This window comes from Lissotriton helveticus, chromosome 11 (assembly GCF_964261635.1).
Source record: "Lissotriton helveticus chromosome 11, aLisHel1.1, whole genome shotgun sequence".
NCBI classification, from domain to species: Eukaryota; Metazoa; Chordata; class Amphibia; order Caudata; family Salamandridae; genus Lissotriton; species Lissotriton helveticus.
The window spans coordinates 766,831,512-766,852,491 of NC_136072.1; the positions used below are offsets into that span (position 1 = coordinate 766,831,512).

General features: G+C 43.2%; 1 protein-coding gene across 2 annotated transcripts in view; it reads right to left on the minus strand.

Annotated features, from left to right (window-relative positions):
• Window positions 1–20,980, minus strand: part of SLC23A2 (solute carrier family 23 member 2) — an 876,666-nt gene that overhangs the window by 173,512 nt on the left and 682,174 nt on the right. For both annotated transcript variants that reach the window (XM_078666639.1, XM_078666640.1), the window contains one exon: window positions 12,752–12,933. In XM_078666639.1, coding sequence (XP_078522765.1) covers window positions 12,752–12,933 — 182 coding nt within the window. The remainder of the gene's footprint in view (window positions 1–12,751; window positions 12,934–20,980) is intronic.

The window sequence follows — 20,980 nt, forward strand, 5'->3', positions numbered from 1 at the left end:
GTGTCATGTTTCATCATCTGTCATCTTGCACTGGTCAAAGAATCCTCATTTGACAGGTGGGCCCTCAGTTGTATTCAGGGTACTTGCAGGGATATGGGGTAAAGGATGCAGACAAAGAAACAAATCTACAAATCCCGATCACCTGCTCGAAGTAACTAGCCTCTTTAATAATGGAGTGGTGAAGAGATGATTGAAACTATGCATGGGATGCAATAGGAGAATCGTATTGCTCCTGCATCCAGCAAGCCAACATGTTTCAGCCCTATCCCTGGCGTATGCAGGTCAGAAGCTTTTGTGTGGACTGGGATTCTTGTATTTCCCTATATTCAGTCCCTGACTTCAAGAGTACACAACCACACATTTAATACCCATATATTATTTCAGCTGCAGAGCAAAGTATTCACTTCTCAATCAGTGTTTGTGACGTTATGTACATATACATACAAAAAGAAAAAAAATGTTTTGTGAGATATTAACATACACTTGCAAGAATATAACCTGCACATACACCCATTCATCATACTACCCTCACTTTGGGAACTTCTGACCTCATGGAGGAGTGAACGAAGGAAGCTTTGTAGTCACACATTGTGGGGGAATTGTCCGTTATCAAGCTTACTTGGTAAGAAAGACATCACGGTGGCCCGACTGGGGGAAGTCACTTACTTCGTCAAAGGTCTCTCTCTGTGTCTCAAACCTATATGGCGTTTCTTCTTCTTCATATAGAGGATGGGAAGTGTTTCTTGACAGGCTTAAGAAAGCACTGTGGGGTGCCTATAGGCCTCGTCACTAGTCCTTGGCTTAAGGATCATGGGAATCGTAGTCCCAAATGTTTATGCTTGCGTACCGCCTGCGTGTTGTGTCCGGTAGTCATGGGAGTTGGGGATCATTGGTATGGCACGTGTGCGTTGGCCTCGTTTTGTGCGCTGGAATCATGGAAGTTGTAGCCCCATTTTATGGTGATTACTCGTAAGCCGCAGTTTTTGCACAATGTGAGCTGTGTGTCAAGTTAAGTTTTGTTTTTAAGTGTAGTCAACATTAAGTGTGAGGAATAGTTGCCACCAATTATTCTGCAGGGTTTACGTAGTTTGTAGACTGGTTAATTATCATATATGCTCTGCTAGTACTAATCATTCTTTTTGTAAAGAATAATATAATTTAGATAATGGGGTCCGATTATGTATCGGAGAGTGTTACGAGATACTTTCAAGGAATCATTCATCTCAGAACGCTCACCAAGGACTGATTTTTCCTATTGCGAAGACAAATTACATTTCGAAGCTAATTACATTCAGAGAATCAAGACTAGTTTATTGTCAGTCTGGGTTATATTATACTGCAAAGAAAATGATAAGGGCGTTGTGTTATCTATGAGGGTTGTAATTGTCCCTTTACTTATGCATGCAGTCAATCATGTTTACATTGAAACACATGCCACTGAGTATTGTGTGATTTAAAATACTGCCAAATGTGTGGCATGTCTGTGGACGAAGGGAGCTTCTGGTAGTGGACAATGAAATCATATAGTCTAGTCAATATTCAATCTAGTTTGCAACCTTTGTGACAGGAAAGCTTACATAGCAACCTGCAGCCAGGGTATTTAATCGGTTAAGCCTCGTATTTGTTTTTTCAGGCGGTACACCCAGCGTTGTTTCCCGTTGATAAGTCTACGAATAATGTTAGTTTTTTTTAGGATCTATCTTTTCTAAAACTACCCACTCTAGGTCTTTGCCAGACTTATTGTGCTCCGAATAATGGTCAATCATACGTGTAGTACTTCTCTTACACCTAATCTTACTCCAGTGTTCATCTATCCTGAGGCATATCTTACTTGCGGTCATGTCTACATATCTTAATAAACAGGGACATGCTATCAAACAGATAACATTTTCACTATTGCTATTTGTGTGCTGCTTCACTACCAATAGACTTTCTGTGCTGATGTTTTTGTAAATGGCTAGACTCAACATTTTTCACATGGAAAATGGCCCTGTACCAGAGGCAGGTCCCATAATGCGTTTTGTCCAGATGTTGTTAATGCTGATGGCCTGTTGTATGTGTGGACCAGCCTGTCTTATTTGAATGAAAAAAAGGGAGACGGGCAAGTAGTTCCCTGCTCTCTGTAGAATATTCCAGTTTTTTGTAATAATACTCTTTACTGTATTAGAAATCGAGGTCAATATGGTTACCCAAGTAAGCCTGTCAGTTTACTCTTTTGGATATGTTTCTAATAAAGAGCCCCTGCTGTTTTTTTTTGCTCGTTTAATGAAGGCACTTGGGTATTGACAGGCTAGGAGTTTTTCTCCGAGTCTGTCAGCTTGTTCGTCAAATGTTGCTATATCTGAACAACTGCACCTAATACGAAGATATTATCCTAAGGGAAGATTCTCCAAAAGTGCTCTGAGGTGATGGCTATCAAATCTAAGAAGTTCATTTTTGTCTGTTGATTTCCCAAAAAATTTCGGTACAAAATTATTCCCCCCAATCTGGATTTCTAAATACAAAAATGTGATGGTGTTGCTGTCAATGGTATGCGTACATTTTAAGAAAGGGCTTCTGCTATTAATCCATTGGGTGAAATTATCAGTAATATCCGCGTTTCCTCACCAGACAATGAAGACATCGTCAATGTATCTATGCCATACTGTTATATTACTGTGGTAGGGATTGTCTAGCGTGTATATGCTGTCACATTCAAATTCATGATAAAGACAAGCCAGAATTGGGGCAAAGGTACTCCCCATCAAAGTACCTTGACCTTGATAGTACAGGCTACTGTCATATTCAAAAAAGTTGTCTGTGAAGGCTATCCTAGCACATTCGAGAAAGAAATGGATGGGAAAGATCCAATCTATCTCAGAATGTCTAAAGATGGTTTCAGTAACCTGTAATGTTCATTCTGGAGGTAAACTCATATACTTATCACCTTAGAAATCAAGCTATTGTACATCTCTGCTGGGATCAACCTGTAGATCGGACGTATCTTTCAAATAAGAGGTCATCTTTGTTACAAGTGGTTTTAGGATCCAATCACAGAACTGTGCTAGGGGTTGCAACATAGAGCCAATCACAGATACAATGAGTTTATTTTTGTGGAATTTTGGAAGATGTCAAATTAGGTAATTCCGGGTCCTACAGCTACTAGAAAATCTGCTTCACTGATGGTTATCCAGCTCATTGTAAAAGCCTCATCAACCATGCTCTTTATTGTAGCCTTTAAGCGTGGACAATGGTCATCACTTAGTAACTTATAGGTATTTCTGTCCGAAAGAAACCTTCTGCATGCTCAGTCATACATCGTATGACCTTACTACAATTGTGCCCCCTTTATCTGCAGGGCTTATAACTAAATCCTGGTTGTTCTCAAGGGATCTAAGGTTTTTTTTCTCAGTGTACAAAAGATTGTGGAAGATGACGTTAGAAGTTCCCAAAGTAAGGGTAGGATGATGAATGGGTGTATGTGCACATTAAAGACTTGCATGTGTAAACACAAGCTTGGCTTGCACTGAACACCACGTTATGTTATGTGAAAAATGTATGCTCATTTTTTTGTAGTGTACACAAAGTTGACAGCTTGTTACTTCGAGGAGACCAGTCTCCCTTTATGTTACTGTATGTTCCTTGCGTTTGTCTTTCATTTTACTGTTAAGTATGCGTCAATATCACAAAACATTTTTAATTTAGGTTTTCTTTTGCTTTTTTGTATATGTATGTACAGGACATCACGAACACTGATTGAGAAGCAAATGCTTCGTTTGCCAGATTAAACAGTATATGGTATTGAATGTGTGACTGCTGGGTGTGTACACTAAGTCAGGGACTTAATATAGGGACATACAGGTTTCCGAGCCTTGAAGAAAGCCCAGGACCTAGTAGGCCACAGATAGGGCTAAAACATGTTGACCTGATGGATGTAGGAGCAGCAAGATTCTCCTATTGAATCCCAAACTTAGTTTTAATCATCTCTTCACCACCTTATTATTAAAGAGGATAGTTTATTTGGCAGTTGACCGGAATTTTCAGTTGTATTTCTTTGTCTGGATCCTATACCCCTTATCCTTGCAAGTACGCTCAATGCAAGTGAGGGCCCGCCCGCCAAAAGAGGATTCTTAGGCCAGTGCTCGATGACCGGTGATTAAGGTGGGGGGCTAAGCTGTAATAGGAATAAAGTTTGGTCCAGAAATCAGGAACATAGAGGCTCTAACATTTAGCCTCCATAACGTTAAGTTTGTTTTGTGTGGTAATATTAACATTTGAGAGAATGTAGATGTGCCTCTCTTCTTTCTCATTCCCCCTGCCCTAAAATATGTAGGGTCAATATTGTGGTAAGAGCTTTGCGATTTCACAATACAAGGTCCCAATTGTGGCGAATCATAGGTGAAGTTGACAAAGCTTAAAATAATGCTAATAAACCAGAATCCAGCTCCTCATCTCCATCTCGATTTTCCATTATGGTATTCCAGCCAAAAACTCACCAGTTAATTGAGGGATCTGCATTCAATTATAGTTCAAATAAACAAGTTACTTACATTCCGCAATGCTCGTTCTAATGTGTACTCTGTCTAACATTAGATTCCTCCTGTTTCTAATGTCCCAGGCACCAACCAGACTGATCTGGAAACAATTTTCCAGCAACTGCTCCTGCATGCCTGTAGGTGGTGCAATCACGCTCCCTGGGAGTCTATTCTCGCCTCCGGAAGGGATTAAGCGGAGCCGTAAATAAACCTAATCTATCCATGCTCACATCAATTCAGTTTTTCTGTGTCCTTCGATGCTGATCTGAAGGTCCACTCCTTAACTTCTGTAGGTGTTTTATCAACCACTGGACTTCATGGAAACACCAGAGGCCTCAAATTAATTTCTACCATTAGGGCCTGGCACGATGAAAGGCCACGCCAGTTCGGTGCCTCCCTCAGCTCCAGAAGCATCAGTCCCAGATCCAGCCCAAGCACCAGTTCTGACTCCAGAGCAGTGTTCGACTAAAACTCAGCCAATATCGCATTATGAGATCACCAAGGCTCACCCCTTGGTGTGGTAAGATTCTCCATCAGTGCCTTTACCTCAACATCAGTGTTTTTCACATTTTGAGGCCACGTTTTTATTAGATTCCGATGCAATACAAAGTCTTTTGAACCTTCCACATGACAAGGACCATGAGGAGGAAGATGACAATTTACAACCCCCTATACTAATGCTGGTCTAAATTTGGGCCTTCAGAATGATATTGGCCTTGATATTTGCCTAAAAGGGAATTTGATTGCTATTGGGCATCCTACAAAGGAAAGCATCCCTTAGCTGTGGTGGTCGGAAGAGTCAAAGACGTGTTGGAACTACAGTTTCCAACTATGAAAATCAAAGTAAATTTGCTAAGGGATCTTGCAATCGGGCCCTACAACTTCAGAGCCTTTTAGGTCCTTCAATTCATTCCTGAGGGAAGATCTGATACAGTGTGATTAAAACCTTGTTTCGTGCTTCCTTCTCCGCCTCCTCAACAGCCAACTCAGCCGTCTCATGGCTCTGGAGAATATGGTTGTAGCTGAGGACATGGCCATCAGCAAGGCCAGTCCTCTTTTTCACCTGCTGGGACTGTGGACACTTAGTTAGGATTTCTCCTTCAGGGGGCATCTGCAGCAATAAGCAGGCAGGGAATACCTGGATGAAGTGGCGATCAGGGGCCACTGTTGGAGCAGAAGCACCACATTAATCTCCAGGTTTTATGTGCCATCCGGTTGGCTATTAAGGTCTTACTGCCATCCATCAAAGGCAAGCCTGTCCAGTTCCCGATGGAGAATAGGACTACCATGTGGTACTGCCACAAGCAGGGCAGTGTAGGAAACTGTACAGTGCCCGGAAGCACTGAGACTCTGGTATTGGTTGCCTCCAAAAGGGATATTCCCAACAGTCAATAACCTGTTGGAGTCCCTCAACACCAGAACATATGAGCTCAGCAGGAGTCATCTGGCCGAACATGAGTGGTGTCTATATACTGGAGGTTGCTCAAGGAGTCTTTGCTCCATCAAGAATGCTCAGTGTTAGGTCTTTTGCATTCTGGAAGACAATGTACAAAAGACTTTACGGGACAAACTGCCACACTTCCATAGTAATAAGCAACAGCCGTAACTTGTTTAAATGTATCTTTGTTGAAAGTTGCCTTGTGAACATTAGTGACACAGTCAGTAAGACAGTCTATGTTTTGAGAGATGCAGATGGACAAGTTACTTACCTTCAGTAATGCCTTTTCTGGTAGAGACATGATCTAGCCGCAGACTCTGGAAGATTTTTCATCGGGCAATACGCCGTGAGAGGTGGTGTTGGTCGGCTCCGCATGACTTCGTCTGCATTGTCCACAGAGAAAGTGGCATCTGATTCACCTATATAGGCATCACCTGGGTAAGCTTAAGTATGTTACTTTTCACCACTTTCCACGCCATAAAAATGGAACAATAAAGAGTACTGACATTGTTGTGTTTGAAAAAATTAAGGCTCTGAAAGGAAACAGCCGTGACCCTAGAAACCTGTCCACAGGGAAGGGAGGATGGGTGGGTCAGTAAGGAATCTGCAGCTAGATAATTTCTACCATATAAGGCGTTACAGAAGTTAAGTAACTTGTCCATCTTATTGAGAAATCTAGCAGCAGATTCCTTACCTTTGAATAGATGCCCAAGCAAAACCATTCCCAGTGGAGGGCTGTGGACAAATTCTTACACTAGGAAGACCCGCAGGACCAAATGTTTGAAGTGCCCATGCCTGTGGACCAGACTGTCCATACAGTAGTTTTTGGTGAATGTGTGCAGAGATGCCTACGTTGCTGCCTGATAGATATCCAGGACTGGGACTTCATGTGCTACTGCAGTGGTTGCAACTTTAGCTCTGGTGAAATGACGCCTTAACCCTTCAGGAGACTGCTGTTTCACTAAAGCATAGCAGATCTTGATGCCGAAAACGACCCATTGTGAGATGGTCCGTTTCTGCACCACCCTACCTTTTATCGCACCAACATACCCATGGAAAAGTTGCTCGACCACCCAGAAATCTTTAGTGCAGTCAAGATAGAACAGGAATGCTCTTTTTGGATCCAGAGGGGGGAGTTGCTCCCCTCCCATAGAGGGATGTGGAAGATCATAGAAAGTGGGTTAGGTGACCAATTGTCTCACATGAAAAGGTGTCACCCGTTTCAGAAGGAAAGAGACTCTAGTGAGAAGCACCAATTTGTTGGGGAATATCAACAAAAAGGGGCTTGGATGATAGAGCCTGCGGTTTGCTCACCCTTCTGGCAGATATGATGGCTACTAAAAATGCTGTTTTGATGAGCCGACGGAGGGGGAATTGTGCAGGAGCTTGAAAGCAGCACACGAGGAATGTGACAACCACATTAAGGCTCCACTGAGGATTAATGAAGGGGGAACGTGAAAACTTATGTACAAGACCTTTTAAGAAACTATTTACAACAGGCGGCTTAAATAAGGAGGGTTGGTCTGGCAGCCTCAGGAAAGCAGACAGAGCAGACAAATACTCTTTAACGGTGCCCAAAAAGGAGTCCAGCTAGGTGAGGGTCATTAATAAAAAGTAAAATATCGGAAAGGGAAACTGAAACAGAGTCAATAGACTTTTCTCTAAATATAATACAAGTTTCTTCCACCAGCAGGCGTATACTGTCTTAGTGGAGGGACACCTGGCTGCCCGAATAACACTGCAAACTTCAGAAGAAAGGTCAAAAGCTGGCAACTGCCGCTGCTCAATCTCCATGCAAGAGGGCGTAGAGTTGACAGGTTCAAGTGGAGAACCCTCCCCTGCTGCTGCTGCTACAGAAGACCCTCCCGAAGTGGCAGCATTACTGGAGGATTGATGTACACTCTCTGTGTCCAATTCTCTCGAGGATGACTTGGGCCCGGTCATTCTAATCTTCTTGAGAACTCTGGGAAGGAGTAGTATGGGTGGAAAGGCATACAAGAAGCCTCAGCTCCATCCGAGACAAAAAGCGTCTTGAGCAAGATCAGCCTTGGAAACACCAGCATGCAAAACTGCTGACATTGCGTATTCTCGGCAGTGGCGAACAGATATAACCAAGGCTGTCCCCACTGATAAAAAAGACCTTGCACCACCTCAGGATGGAGACGCCAGTCATTATCGTCTTGACTTCGATGGCTGAGGTTGTCTGGCTTGGCATTCAGAGAACCTGCAAGGTGTTGAACCACCAAGGATATTTCCTGCTGTTGCAGCCATATTCAGAGATGTAGGGTCTCTTGACAAAGGGTCCACAACCTCACCCTGCCCAGTTTGTTGCAGTACCACATGGTGGTGGTGTTGTCTGTTGATGGAGGATAGTAATTCTTTCAATGCCAGTCGGATTGCCCAGAGCTCCAGCAAGGTGATTTGGAGTCTGGATTTCGCGGAGGACCAGAGACCTCTGATCTCCACCTCTCCCAGGTGGCCGCTCCATCCCAGGAGTGACATCTGTCACTTCTGTGATATCCGGTTGGGGAAGGTAGAGGGACCTGCCTTTGACCTAGTCGAGGTTTGTCAGCCACCACTGAAAGTTTGCGTGGATTGGTAGCTGGGGTATGGCTAATGCGTCTGAAAGCCACTTCCGTAGCCACGAAAGGGGCAGATGGCAGACTGGGGATGTGTGGCCCTGAGAGGTCCAAGGTCTTGGCCGTAGCCCGTGAGTCCTTACAGTGCTCCAGAGAAGTACGGGTCTGCCTTGCCTCCGAAGAGATGGTCCATCAAAGGGAATGTCCATGAGCGAGGCCTGGATATCCCCCGAAAAGCCAGACGTTCTCAGCCAGGCATGACGTCTGACAGCCATCTATTAAATTGCTCTATCCAGCGAGTCGGTCTTGTCTAGCCCAGATCGAATGGCGAACTTTGCTGCATCTCTCCCACTGCTTAGGAAAGGGCGATCTGGGCCGTCTGTGGGACCTGTGGCAGCACTTGCGCAACAGTTTCCCACAGAGTGTGGGAGTAGCGGCCCAATTAGAATGCGGTGTTCACCGACCGCAAGGTTGGCGGAAGAAAACATTTACTTGCCCCAACTGTCCAGCCTCTTGGATTCCCCATTTAGGGGAGAGGAAGGGAACACACCCTGGGGCATAGAGGCATGGACTACCAGGCTCTCTAGGGTAGGGTGGATGGTGAGGACATTGGGGCCACACAGTGCAGGGCGATGGCAGTGGGCAAATGTCCTATTTACAGGAGCCCCTGAACTTGGCTTGGACCAGGTTCCCAGTAGGAAGTCTGTGAGGGCCTCATTAAATGGGTGTAGGGGTTCCGAGGAGGAAACTCCCGGCTGTAGCTCCTCCGCCAAGATGTTAGTCTTGACAGTCACTGAAGCTGAAGGCCAAGTACCTCAGCTGCCCTTCGCACCACCACAACATAAGACGCGCCCTCTGCGTAGTCACGGTAGTGGGAGAAAGCATGCCAGTATCCAGTCCACTGGCCACACCCAGTTCTTCATATCAGTCCATTTTCTCTTCAGGTTGGCCTTCTAAAGGGGTCCAGTGACCCCTCCCAATGGTCGCATGATTGGCACCGAGCCGGATTCATGGAGGGGCGGGGTGGGGTGGGGGGAGAGAGATTGGCACCGGTATTTCCGGTGCAGAACACATAGGAGCTCCCTTTGATCCCACTGGGCCCGAAGGCATGCTGATGGGGTCAGGCCACCCCAAAATGAGGCGCATGGCCTCAAAATTTGCGAGGTTGGGCGGGGTCGCTTTGACCTAGGCACAGGTTACGTTGAACGAGGCCTTGAATGTCGAGGATTCTCCGTCACATCGGCCGACAGACAGGGAGAAGTCGAACCACTCTTCTACTTTATGTGTTTTTTGTGCCTCTTACCTGAATATCCGACGATTTCGAATGGGACTAAGAGGACTTGGGACTACTGGAGCAGTGCTGGGACATTCCTATCGACTGGGACCATGACTGCAGAGGAGTCGAGCGACAAGGTGCTACCTGCCAGGCCGCAAGCAGTTTAGGGACCGCTCCGTCAAAGCCATGGGAGCCGTGGCCTGTCATTCGGAGCACAACTTTAAGTCGTGGTCGTGCTCCAGACACTAGAGACAAACCAAATCTGGGTTTGTCACCTACATGGCATAGTGACAAGCGTCATACAGCTTGAACTCTGAAGTCTTTCTAGATATAGTACCTACACACCAAAAAGGGGTCAACAAAAAGAATTGACATCAGAGCGAAGAGGTGGCGCCCATATAGGTAATGGGACGTCACTTCCGGCGCAGACGTCACGTGGGGATGACCAACGCCACCTACCGGTGTGCAGAGCTATTACTCGAACAAAAATCTTCTTGATCTAGTCTGACGCCTGGGAAATTCAAAGGTAAAGAATTCATGGCTAGATGTCTCTATCAGATAGAGTGTTTAGTACATTCATCAAAAATATAATAGAATCACAGAGAACTAACATTTACATTATGATGCATATTTACAAGTTTGGGATTGAGGGTTGCAAAAAGGGTTTGTAGAAAGTAAAATGTTAGCAGGGATAGGGTAGGGAGAATCAGCTGCTGGGACTGTTAACAATCTTCAGTCCACTTTTTTAATTACAAAGAGAGGAGGCAGCCTAAAGCTGTCTGAGGAGGACATTGAAATGGGGATGGAGGATGCGGAGGGAATCAAAGAGGTCTGTAACATTTAAACTTACAAAAGGTAGTCTGGATACGGTCATGAGATCAGGGTTGCGGAGTATGCACAGCCAGATATGGAAAGCAATCAATTTGTAAAGAGAGGAGGATGATGCTGTTTATATTACGCCGGACAACCATACCGCTCAGTGATGGTGGAGTCACGATGGAAGGTCGTAAAAATGCTGCATTGCATTCGCCTCTTAGAGTTCATCATTTTACAGGTGGGGAGAAAAACAACTACAGGAGTTCCCACTAGTAATCTGTTGAAGAAGCTATTTTTCCTCAATACCAGGGCTTTTAGGAAAATTTGACAGTTTGGAAAGAGAGCTACAAAAAGATTTTTCCTATGTTAGGCATCTGGAATCTGCGAGCTTTGTTTGGAATTTGGGTGCTAACGATGGGAAGTAGAAAAAGATCAATGCAAAGTGGGACATGGAACCATAGCAAAGCAAAAAATAAAATATACGCTTAAGGACAGAAATTTACAAAATGAGATGCAGCAATGTGTAAGTTATGGTACACACAGAAAATACACAACTGGTGATCCCTTTTAACCTTGCAAATTGGCACCAGAGGTTGTAAACAAAATGATTTGACAAGACAGAATGCAAGAACTGGAATATAAGACTGGAAGTGGAACTTGTAGTACATAAGTATTATGGAGAAAAACATGAACCAGGAAGTTCTATAATTTCAAGACAAGAAAACGCCAACGAAGACGCCAACAGCACAGGATGGGGAGACTGGTACCAGTGCGGCCAACAGACAAGGGATGAAGACACGAGTGTGTGAAGCAGATGTGTATAGTTGTAAAAATACAGATAGGTGAGGGCCAGATAGGTTTGCAATTTCAAAACATAAGACAAAACATGCAATTACAGATGGGAAGCCAGAAGACATGATGGAAGCAAAAAGCATGATCCAGTCAATGAAGGTTGAAATAACACTGTATACATTTATTCTACTTGAAAGTACAGTAACAGACAAAAAGCATGTTTAAAGAGTTTTATATTCCTATTACCAACGCAATACCAATTTTTGTAGCTGCTGATGAAATAGATATTGCAAGTCTTATTATTGAAGTGCTAGTACGCATAAGCGAATTACATGATTTCATGTAATCATGCATAGATGCAACAAATCTTGTAAAAATCTATATCTGCTGGATGGAAGATTTCTACTTTGATATTTTGGTCCAAATACTATTGATGTATTTTTTTGAGATGATCTCAGGAATGTAACTGTGCAGACCTTTAAATGGGAAGACCAGCAAGCAGTTACATTGCCTAAATTAGTGCTAAGAAAAATATTTTCTCCATGTCTGCAGTTGTGATAGATGTGAAAAGGTATATTAGTTTGATATTTTGAATATTTGGAGTCAAAAGATGCTATTGTTATAGAAATTCGATACATATTAAGACTCCACCTGTCATCAAATCCCTAAAACTGATCAAAGGTTATCTTGCCATACGGCTGTGACACTACATTGTAGTGAGTTTTACCTACTCTTTGGCGAAAGCAACACTTTAGAGGCTAGCATTTCTCAAATAATTGTGTATTTTTTTAATATAAAAAAAGTCGCATTTTGAGATTTGGTGTATGGAAGGCTTGGTAATGTTGCTTTCACCATTCTTTGAACAACGGTATAGCCAAACCCAATTATGTACAGAGTATCTAAATCCCACTTCTAAATTAAACTAAGGGTCACCAGATTTTTCATGCCTGACTAAAAGTGGCTCAATATCCAGGCACGTTTTGCAGGAATCACTCTGCTCTTTAACACATTAAAGATTTTTCAATATCCCGAATTAAGTAGAAGATAGCTCTTTCAATCACGTTATTTTTCTTTGCATTCTTGCACTTAGTTTTATTTTTCTCATCATACATGCTATGCAACAGGTACCTGAATGCATAGAAAAGAGACAACTGGATGAAAAATCACCCAAGGAAAAGTATACACAAAGATGTCTAATTTCTCCTACACTCTAAGATCAGCGTTCATACATATCCCAAACCCAATGCACACACTCCTCTTCTCTCCTGTTGCAAGGAGGGTAGAGGGCAGCAAGCCGCACGGACATGTCCGTAAGGCAAGCTTACACTGTACTTACAGCATGGCTATACCCCAGTGCTTGCCTGCTCTCTCCCCAGCAGCTTGGAAGCCAGAGAGTCCAATCAGAGACACGGTGGGTGTGATGGTCAGTGGACCAATGTACTTCAGCAAAGCACCTGGCAGGCCCAGGAAACCAATGACTACCTCAATCAACGACGACATGATGATTGCTCCTTGGATCTAGACAAAAGACAGAATAAAAAAGCAAATCGCAGACATGTTAGACACTGGTGTGTGTGTGAGAGAGAGAGAGAGAGCGAGAGAGAGCGAGAGAGAGAGAGAGAGAGAGAGAGAGAGAGAGAGAGAGAGAGAGAGAGAGAGAGAGAGAGAGAGAGAGAGAGAGAGTCAGTCGAGCGAACAGAGAAGTGCTCTCATTTACTTTTATTTTTCATAGGTGATCTAGCTTTACCATGGTGATGCAGTACTGCTGCAACTAAATTCAAGCTGCTGTTAGCTTCTAGTTTTACAATGAGAGGGAATGTATGTGCTGAAAGGACATTTCTGCGCTTGTGGTTAAGAGTGTTTATGCTATCTCAAACACAGCATCACCGAGCTTGTGCCTCAATATACTTCAGCTTGAACTTCATGCCTGTGGAAGTCCACTTTCTAGTGGTAAATGGACCATAGGAGCAAGAGTTAGAAAATACGCAGGACGTTTTGTTGAAAGATGATATTTTGTAACTTCCTTCTGAACAATATTAGATTACCAACAACCTGTAACTGGTTCGCCACAAGTAAGACTAAGCTACTTACCGCTACACTTTATCAATTACTATGCTTGCGTTCTTCTAACACGTTATGCTTAGGTCCCAAAGAGGAAGTAGTGAAAGACCCTAAATCTCGTTGTTTTGCCTAGAGCTGTGCAGATTTTACCCATTTTCTTTCCATATGGAGAATTTCGTAAAATTGCAAAGATAGAAAGATACTAAGCTGCAGAATCTATGTTAACAGTGTGTAGTGCAGCGGTTTCTTCTCCAGCAAGGAACTTTCACGAAATCACTTGTTTGCAAGAAGTATCAACCAGTATCATTTCAAACTTGTGGGTAACTGGTAAAGGAAACTTGCCATATCTAGTTAATGACAGACTACTCAGCTTCTGTGGAGTGCCATCACAAGCTTAGGAATTAGTACCGACTTGTTGAAACATGTACAATAAACCACATTCACACTTTACATCTTTCAGAAAACTGAATGAGTCTCAAGAGTAGAGCAACTCTTACCATCCCTCCTGTCGAGTATGTACTTACATTACCAGTTCGAGAACTGCTGGCCTTTTGTTGGAAATATTTTATATAACACCTAGGCAGCCCTAATTGCAGCAACCTTCTCAAGCACTGGGGTGTTCAACACAAGAAAAGTGTGATATCCCTATCTTGCACATACTTTTAGCATTCAAAATATGCAACATACCTTCTTAAACCGGAGATTGAAGTCTGATTGTGTTTTTTGACTATATGTAAAAAAACATTTCTTTTAAAGAATTAAAAACTGAAATTGCCATCTCAGTAGGTGACAATGGAATACACCGGCTTAGGTAGGTACAGTGGAGTCAAAGAATAACAGGAGTTAGAAGTTGGATGTGTGAGTGGGATTCATGGTTTCGAGCAGGGGGTGATGGGGCACTGTGAGAAAAAGGACAAGGAATGCCTAGAAACATTACTACAATCCCTGGTAGATGAATGTGGGGACGCATGCGGTGTGCTGATCAATCCACCTTGAAACCTCTGTGAGCCCCAAAAGGCTGTGACCGGGGATATACGAACATAAGGTGATCAGAGTACAGGCAAGAAACAACTTTCCTACCCTCCTTCAAAAGTATAGATGGAAAGAGCTGGTAGCAACACAGTTGTTGTTTTCTTTTTTACCTCTCACATGGAATGAGCAAGAGCACGATGCTGGTATACACCAAATTGTGCATCTGGCTGTGAATGAGGGTGTAGAGGGGTGATGGGGGCAAGAAAATCTAAAGTATAACAAGCCCCAGAAAAAGACTCCCGACCATGTGAAGTACCACCAGAATGGGAAACGCCTATGCAGAAATATTGAACACTGTGCGCCAAGTGCACTCGCAGTGAGGCTAAGTAGTATGTTGGGTAAGATGTTTTCTTTGATACTCAATGCTTAATCTTAAAAAATGATTGACGGATCCAAAGTATAAATCTAACCCAGAATAGTGGGAAGCATTATTAAACTGGTTTAAAGAAGCCATAAATAAAGCAATAAAGAAATAGACAGCCTATCAGAAACAGATACTAAATAATTGATTTGTGGGACACAGGTAGAGCTATCTCCGCTTCGCCACCTCCCCCTTACATGGTTCCCCAAATAACTCGCCAGAACTCAGAAATGATCGAAGAAAAGGAGGAAGTTAGGCTAGCTGCTCCGAATTTCTACATACCAGTAGGAGATGCTGTAGGATACACCACAGAACATTCTCTTTGTTTGAGCAGTGGCAGCTAATGAGCTGGCATGCGAGAAACAAGCAAATCTAGCGCAAGCGAGTTCGACATCTAGAACAGACTACAGTGTAACTGGTGTGAGAACAAGACAAGAAAGTGACACAAATACACCCAAGTTGCCATCCGGGTGATGTTTTGCTCAGTACCCCACCGTTCCCAAGCACTGCATCCAAAGGGTCAGGCCCTTAGCCCAACTATCACCGGAATAATCTAAGGAACAACATGTGGTGGATAGAGAGAAAACCCAAAGGAACACACAGCCTAGAATGGAACCTCTCCTCAAGTAGCGAAGAAATCAGTTCATACTGCCAGCATCCAACCTGATGACCTTTTGTCACCACCCATATTCCCCGATCCTCAGCTGACCTAGTTATAAGACTCCCCAGTATACAAGAAAGAAGAATCCACAAACGTTTTGCGAACAATTGCAAATTGTATTTGAAACTTATAAACCTATATGGGCTCATATGCCAAGTGAAGTAAGAGATCAGCGTTAGACAAACCAATTGGCCACAACAAGCACTTGTTGCTCTACTTTCTCATGGAGACACATTGCTGAATGCTGTTATTGAAGTATGTCCACTTGAAACTGATTAGGTAAGATTAATAAGAGCAAGGAAAACAAAGATAAACTCCGGATGTACATCTTGATCATTTGGGGATGAGTTCGACCATCATTCTGGTTCTACTAATGCTAGAGAACGTGCTCAAGACGCTGCTGGTGCTACATTGTTCAGGGGCTGCAGCCTAAAGTGCAGTAGCAGCTGCATAACATCTGCATCAGGTGGCAGACTAAAGGGCTTTCTGAGTTGATTTCCTTTGCAAGTCATTGTGTTGTTGGTCAGGAAATAAAGAATGAATTTATAGAATTAAAGCTAATCGCTTAAAAATCTAAATCCTTCCAACATACGATCAAAGAGAGGGCGAATGAAGGAAAAGGATGGCAGAATGACGGCGAAGGGCAGGTCTGTACAGAGTCAAGGGCGAGGAAAGGGATATTCTGCTCCACTAGTGGTTCTTCATGCTTCAACTGTTGGGGCGCTAGAAACATAGTTGCCCTAATTTTTCTAAGTGTTTACACGAACAGCTCAAGCAACCTGAATTTACTGACTTTCAACAAAATCGATATCCTCCTTTTTAGAACAGCCCATGAGAAGCAGCCTGCACCGTCAATGCTTTCATCCCAGTGGAACAGAAGGGTGTGTATGTTTGATGCATCATCCATGGAAAGCTCACCTCGTGTCTTACGGATTCTGGTATATGCAGGCCTGCACTGAAAAACTCTATATTCCGCAGCTTCGTTACCTCTCACAGGTAAAAGTATTGATCTAGTTGGCATGTTTAACACACATATTCCTCATTATGTTACAAACTCAGTGTATTTCTCTCTAGGTCCCATCACTGATCAATAGGCTTTATGTTTTAATCTTACCTCACCTGCAAATCTTTTAAGAAAGCATATTTTATGCAAATTAATATATATGGCGTACTATACCAGTGATGATGGGTACTTGAATGTGCCAATGGAAAACTAAGACTTGTGTCCATGACACAAAGGGCCTCTCTTTCACATCTTTAGCTTTTGAGATGTCAAAGTCAAGATTGGCTTACTCAACCAAAATGGTTAAATTCTTGTTACAACTGAAGATAATCTTCAACTTTCTCATGTCCTCAGACTACAGCATGTGTGCACTCTTTGGTTCATGAAACCACGCGATTCCCACTGAAAGCCTGTTTGTAGAGTGCTATATATTAGACCAGCAACACACTATATTGCCTAGTAGCACTCACTTTATGGTTTCTGTCTCACCTCCTTTTCGGATGATTCTATGATTCACAGTGATGTATTTGTCTTTCGTCAAACATTTGAAGACTATTGAGTGAGCGCAGAATTTGTTGAACAGCAGGAAAAAGGACAGACTTACCAGCCTGCATGAGACAAGCATTAAGTAAAATTTCAAGCGTTTTTCACTGGCCTGTGAATTGTCTTCTAGCCAGATCTCTTAACCCAGTACTGCGTCACTAAAAATCACCAACAATAAGCTTTGTAGAAGGTTTCTCTGATATTGTAGCTAGTATCAGGGCTTACATCTAGATATAATGCAATGAACCACTGTATATGACGATGAGGGAACATTAAACAATTGTGTATATTAAATGAGAGAGGCAGATCTCGTCTGAACCAATATGAGCTCAGATGCCTATCATCCGTTACAGGTGGGCTCTTTTTAATTAGGTGAATCTTCAGCTTTATTAAGTTGCTGAATGAAAGGGACACGACTGATTGGGAGAGGAGTCCTAAGTAGAGAGATGGAGAGATGGAGCCTTGCCTTTGTGTTTTTGCTAATTATATTTTGGCAATATCCTGTATCTGTGTATTTCCAAACACAGATGTGATTTAAGAGTCTGAGTCTTTGAAGTACGTGATGTGGGGGTTGCTGCCTTTGGGTTGCCCATTCCTCAGTCCTGCCCTTTATCCTGGAAGTAGTCTGCCAGAGTAGGAGCGACTCCCAAATTGATAGCCCCACACACAGGCCATGGGAGTAACCAGAGGATGAAACCTGGATGTGAGCCTCACTGATATATGCCACTCAAAAGGTTACTAAGGCCCCTAGCCCTATTCTTTGATTACCTTATCAGCGCCATTGCATTACCAAATTATGTCCAGATACCACTAACCTGTTCAGAATCAAATGACCCCTTTGAAATGCATAAGAGAGCCTGGCTCTCCTTTCTTCCAGTGTGTGTGTCCCACCAAGCTCTCAGGAATGTGGGCAACCCACAAATCTGTCTAGAATGGCTCATCCACCTCCGCCTCCCTCTTCAAGGTCCTGGGCTTCATATATGGAACCCACAGGCCTCCAAGTAGGGTTCAATGCCCAGGCACACATACATTACAGCCTGCTGATGCAATCACACATGTGCTACATACTAACATGATGTAGACCAAGGGTGAGTTAGGTACACAGCAGTGGAACTTTACATGAGTGGACTGGTAGCCCTCACTCCAGTGACACAAATAACACGCTCTGTCCACTTTACTGATCACTGTCACAAAAGCAGAATGCTGCCACCACCACACTTGTGCTGCTTAACTCTGGGTGAGGACAGTAGCCATTACCACGCAAGGAATTTTTATGTTCTAACATAATATCTCTCTGTTGCTTTCTCGCTGTGGAATTAGCACACAGTAGCTTGCAATAACTGAAGCTGGACTGGCATGGCTTACCAAATAGAGTGTGATTTAGTGCTGTGCTTCAGTTTCCTTTTCACAGCACAGATTAATTTTTCAAGTAATAAAGTAAATGTAGCAATGACAACTGGCTTTTCAAATGCCTCCGATAAGATACATTTGATCCACCTCTTTCTTTTGGAAAGGACCAGTGGTCTCCTTGTGGAGCAGTGTGAAAGTAACTAATGAATGCCAGTGAGTGGTCATGGCTTTGAGGAAGATAGAAAATGACAAATATGTACAAAAGACTACAATGGTACAATAAATCGGACGCTACTGGGATCAACAACCTGGAGACTGCTATTCGAGGGTGTCCATACATTGCATCCTTTTCATCTTTATCAAGAATGTACAACTACTTTGAGTCGCAATGAGATAAAGCTGTTCTCACAATTGCAGAATATCTAGAAGACTTTGGGGTAGACTTCAAAGTCGTATCCGTTACGTCCCTTAAAGCCACGTCTGGACAGAGTAGTACCACAATGCCAATGAAGCAGAGTGGTGGCTTTCATACGTGCAAGAGCCATGCCATCGGTCTTACTCATATGTGGCAAAAGGCAAGCCCGAATTCTGTACCAAACCAAAAGTCCAGCTATACAACATCAATGAGCAAACGTGTGCAAATACCGTTTGACTATAATGGTAGGAAAAAATACCCGCCTTTCACTAGGACAGACTTCAGTCGTTTAAGGTGAAAAACACACAGCAAACCTAAACAAGCATTGAAAATGCAATAGGTCTCGCCTTTGATTAAGTTAAAGCCATTTGCTTTGCTAATGGTATTGTATAGCAAAGCAAATGGCTTTAAGGTGAGACCCGCTGAGTGTGCACAAGACGTGCCGGGCCCAGAGTGATTTTAGCGGCTGCTGGGTGTGCACGAGACGCGCTGGGCCGAGAGTGATTTTAGCAGCTGCTGGGTGTGCACGAGACGCGCCGGGCCCACAGTGTTTTCAGCTGCTGCTGGGTGTACACAAGATGCGCCAGGGCCACAGTGTTTTCAGCGGCTGCTGGGTGTGCACGAGATGCGCCGGGGCCACAGTGACACCGCGGGTCGGGTATTTCCATTCGAGCTGGTAACTCTTGCTATTGCCCTAACTTAACAAAAGAGTTAAGCTGCACTGCAGGCGCCTTTAGCTTAGCATCTTGGTTGCCATGACAATACAAAGCTATTGGCACAAGCAAAACAAGATGGCGTTGGACTGTCCACTGTCAGTACGTATGCGTGCACGTACGCGTGCATGTTTACCTTTGCCTGAATGGCGAGAGCAGCCATCTTAGTCCATCCGTACGAGCTTTGGCTGAATCGATTGCAAAAGGCACTCGCAATGGTGAGAGCAGCGCATTCGCGCTGCTAACATCAGGCGAGACCTAAAAAAACAGACATTACAGCTGATTGCTCCCACCTAAAGACCCTGATGGTAAATGAGAAAAATGCAATTGCCAACAAAAACAAAAGTTTATTAGGCTCCTGATCACAATTTCAAGGTCGAATGACACGCATTCCTGCTGATGTGGGCAGGGAATTTCAAAAGTTTAAATAGTTGTACAGGATAATACAGCCTGTGATTCTAGAAAATGCCCTGAACCAGCGCAACAAATCTGTATGGATTCATTAATGCACTAGAACAGTGCTTCCCAAACATTTTAGAACCACCACCCAATTTTTAGGAAGACAAACTTTCAATACCCACCCAGTTTTTTTTACATTATGCAGGTAATAATTTGATGTACATAAAGCATGGTGGGGTAGCGTAGTGTAATTTCTCGCAACACATTTTCCATTTAAATGGCCACTAAATTTGTAGAGAAATATAATTGGGCTGAAAACTATTGCATGCAAATAATAACCTAAGGAAATTTGGCTTCAGCGAATACTTATCATTTGTGCATCACCAAGTAAAGTGGCTTAAATTGTTTTGATCCAATTAAAATCTTTGTATCGATCATACTTCAGAATTACAAAATAATGTGCTTAATTTTTGCTTTTCCAACTACAGAATATTTACTGTTCATTAACAGGTATTCACATTTTGTTGCACGTGTCAAAGAAATATGACATCCTAAAGCCTTTCCTTTCACACACCATGCACCATAGCATGACTGTCTCATAAATCACATTACTTTTTCTTTCTCCGACTGCAAAGTAAGAGGACTTTATAAACACCAATTACAAGGTAAAAAACATAAGCAGCCATTGTTCAGAAGACTTAGCCTGACCACTGACCTCCGTCTTTGAAATGCAGCAAATGTGTCAAGATAAATACAGAATTTTAAGCCATCTTTAATTACTGCTTAGATTTTCACGACCCACCAAAATTCAGCTTGCGGCCCACAGTTTGCTAACACTGCGCTACATCATCAAAACGGTCCGACTCAAGGAGCGAAAAATCAATGACTGCACATGTTCTTGATTTTAGTCAGTAGAGAAAGGGGACCTTTCTCAGGTTTGAACTGGAGATCGGTGTTCTTGCTGTCTGTTTAAGTTCTTGGACTTGGATCTTGCCAAGATTAGAAAACAGCAATGATGCCACAGTAG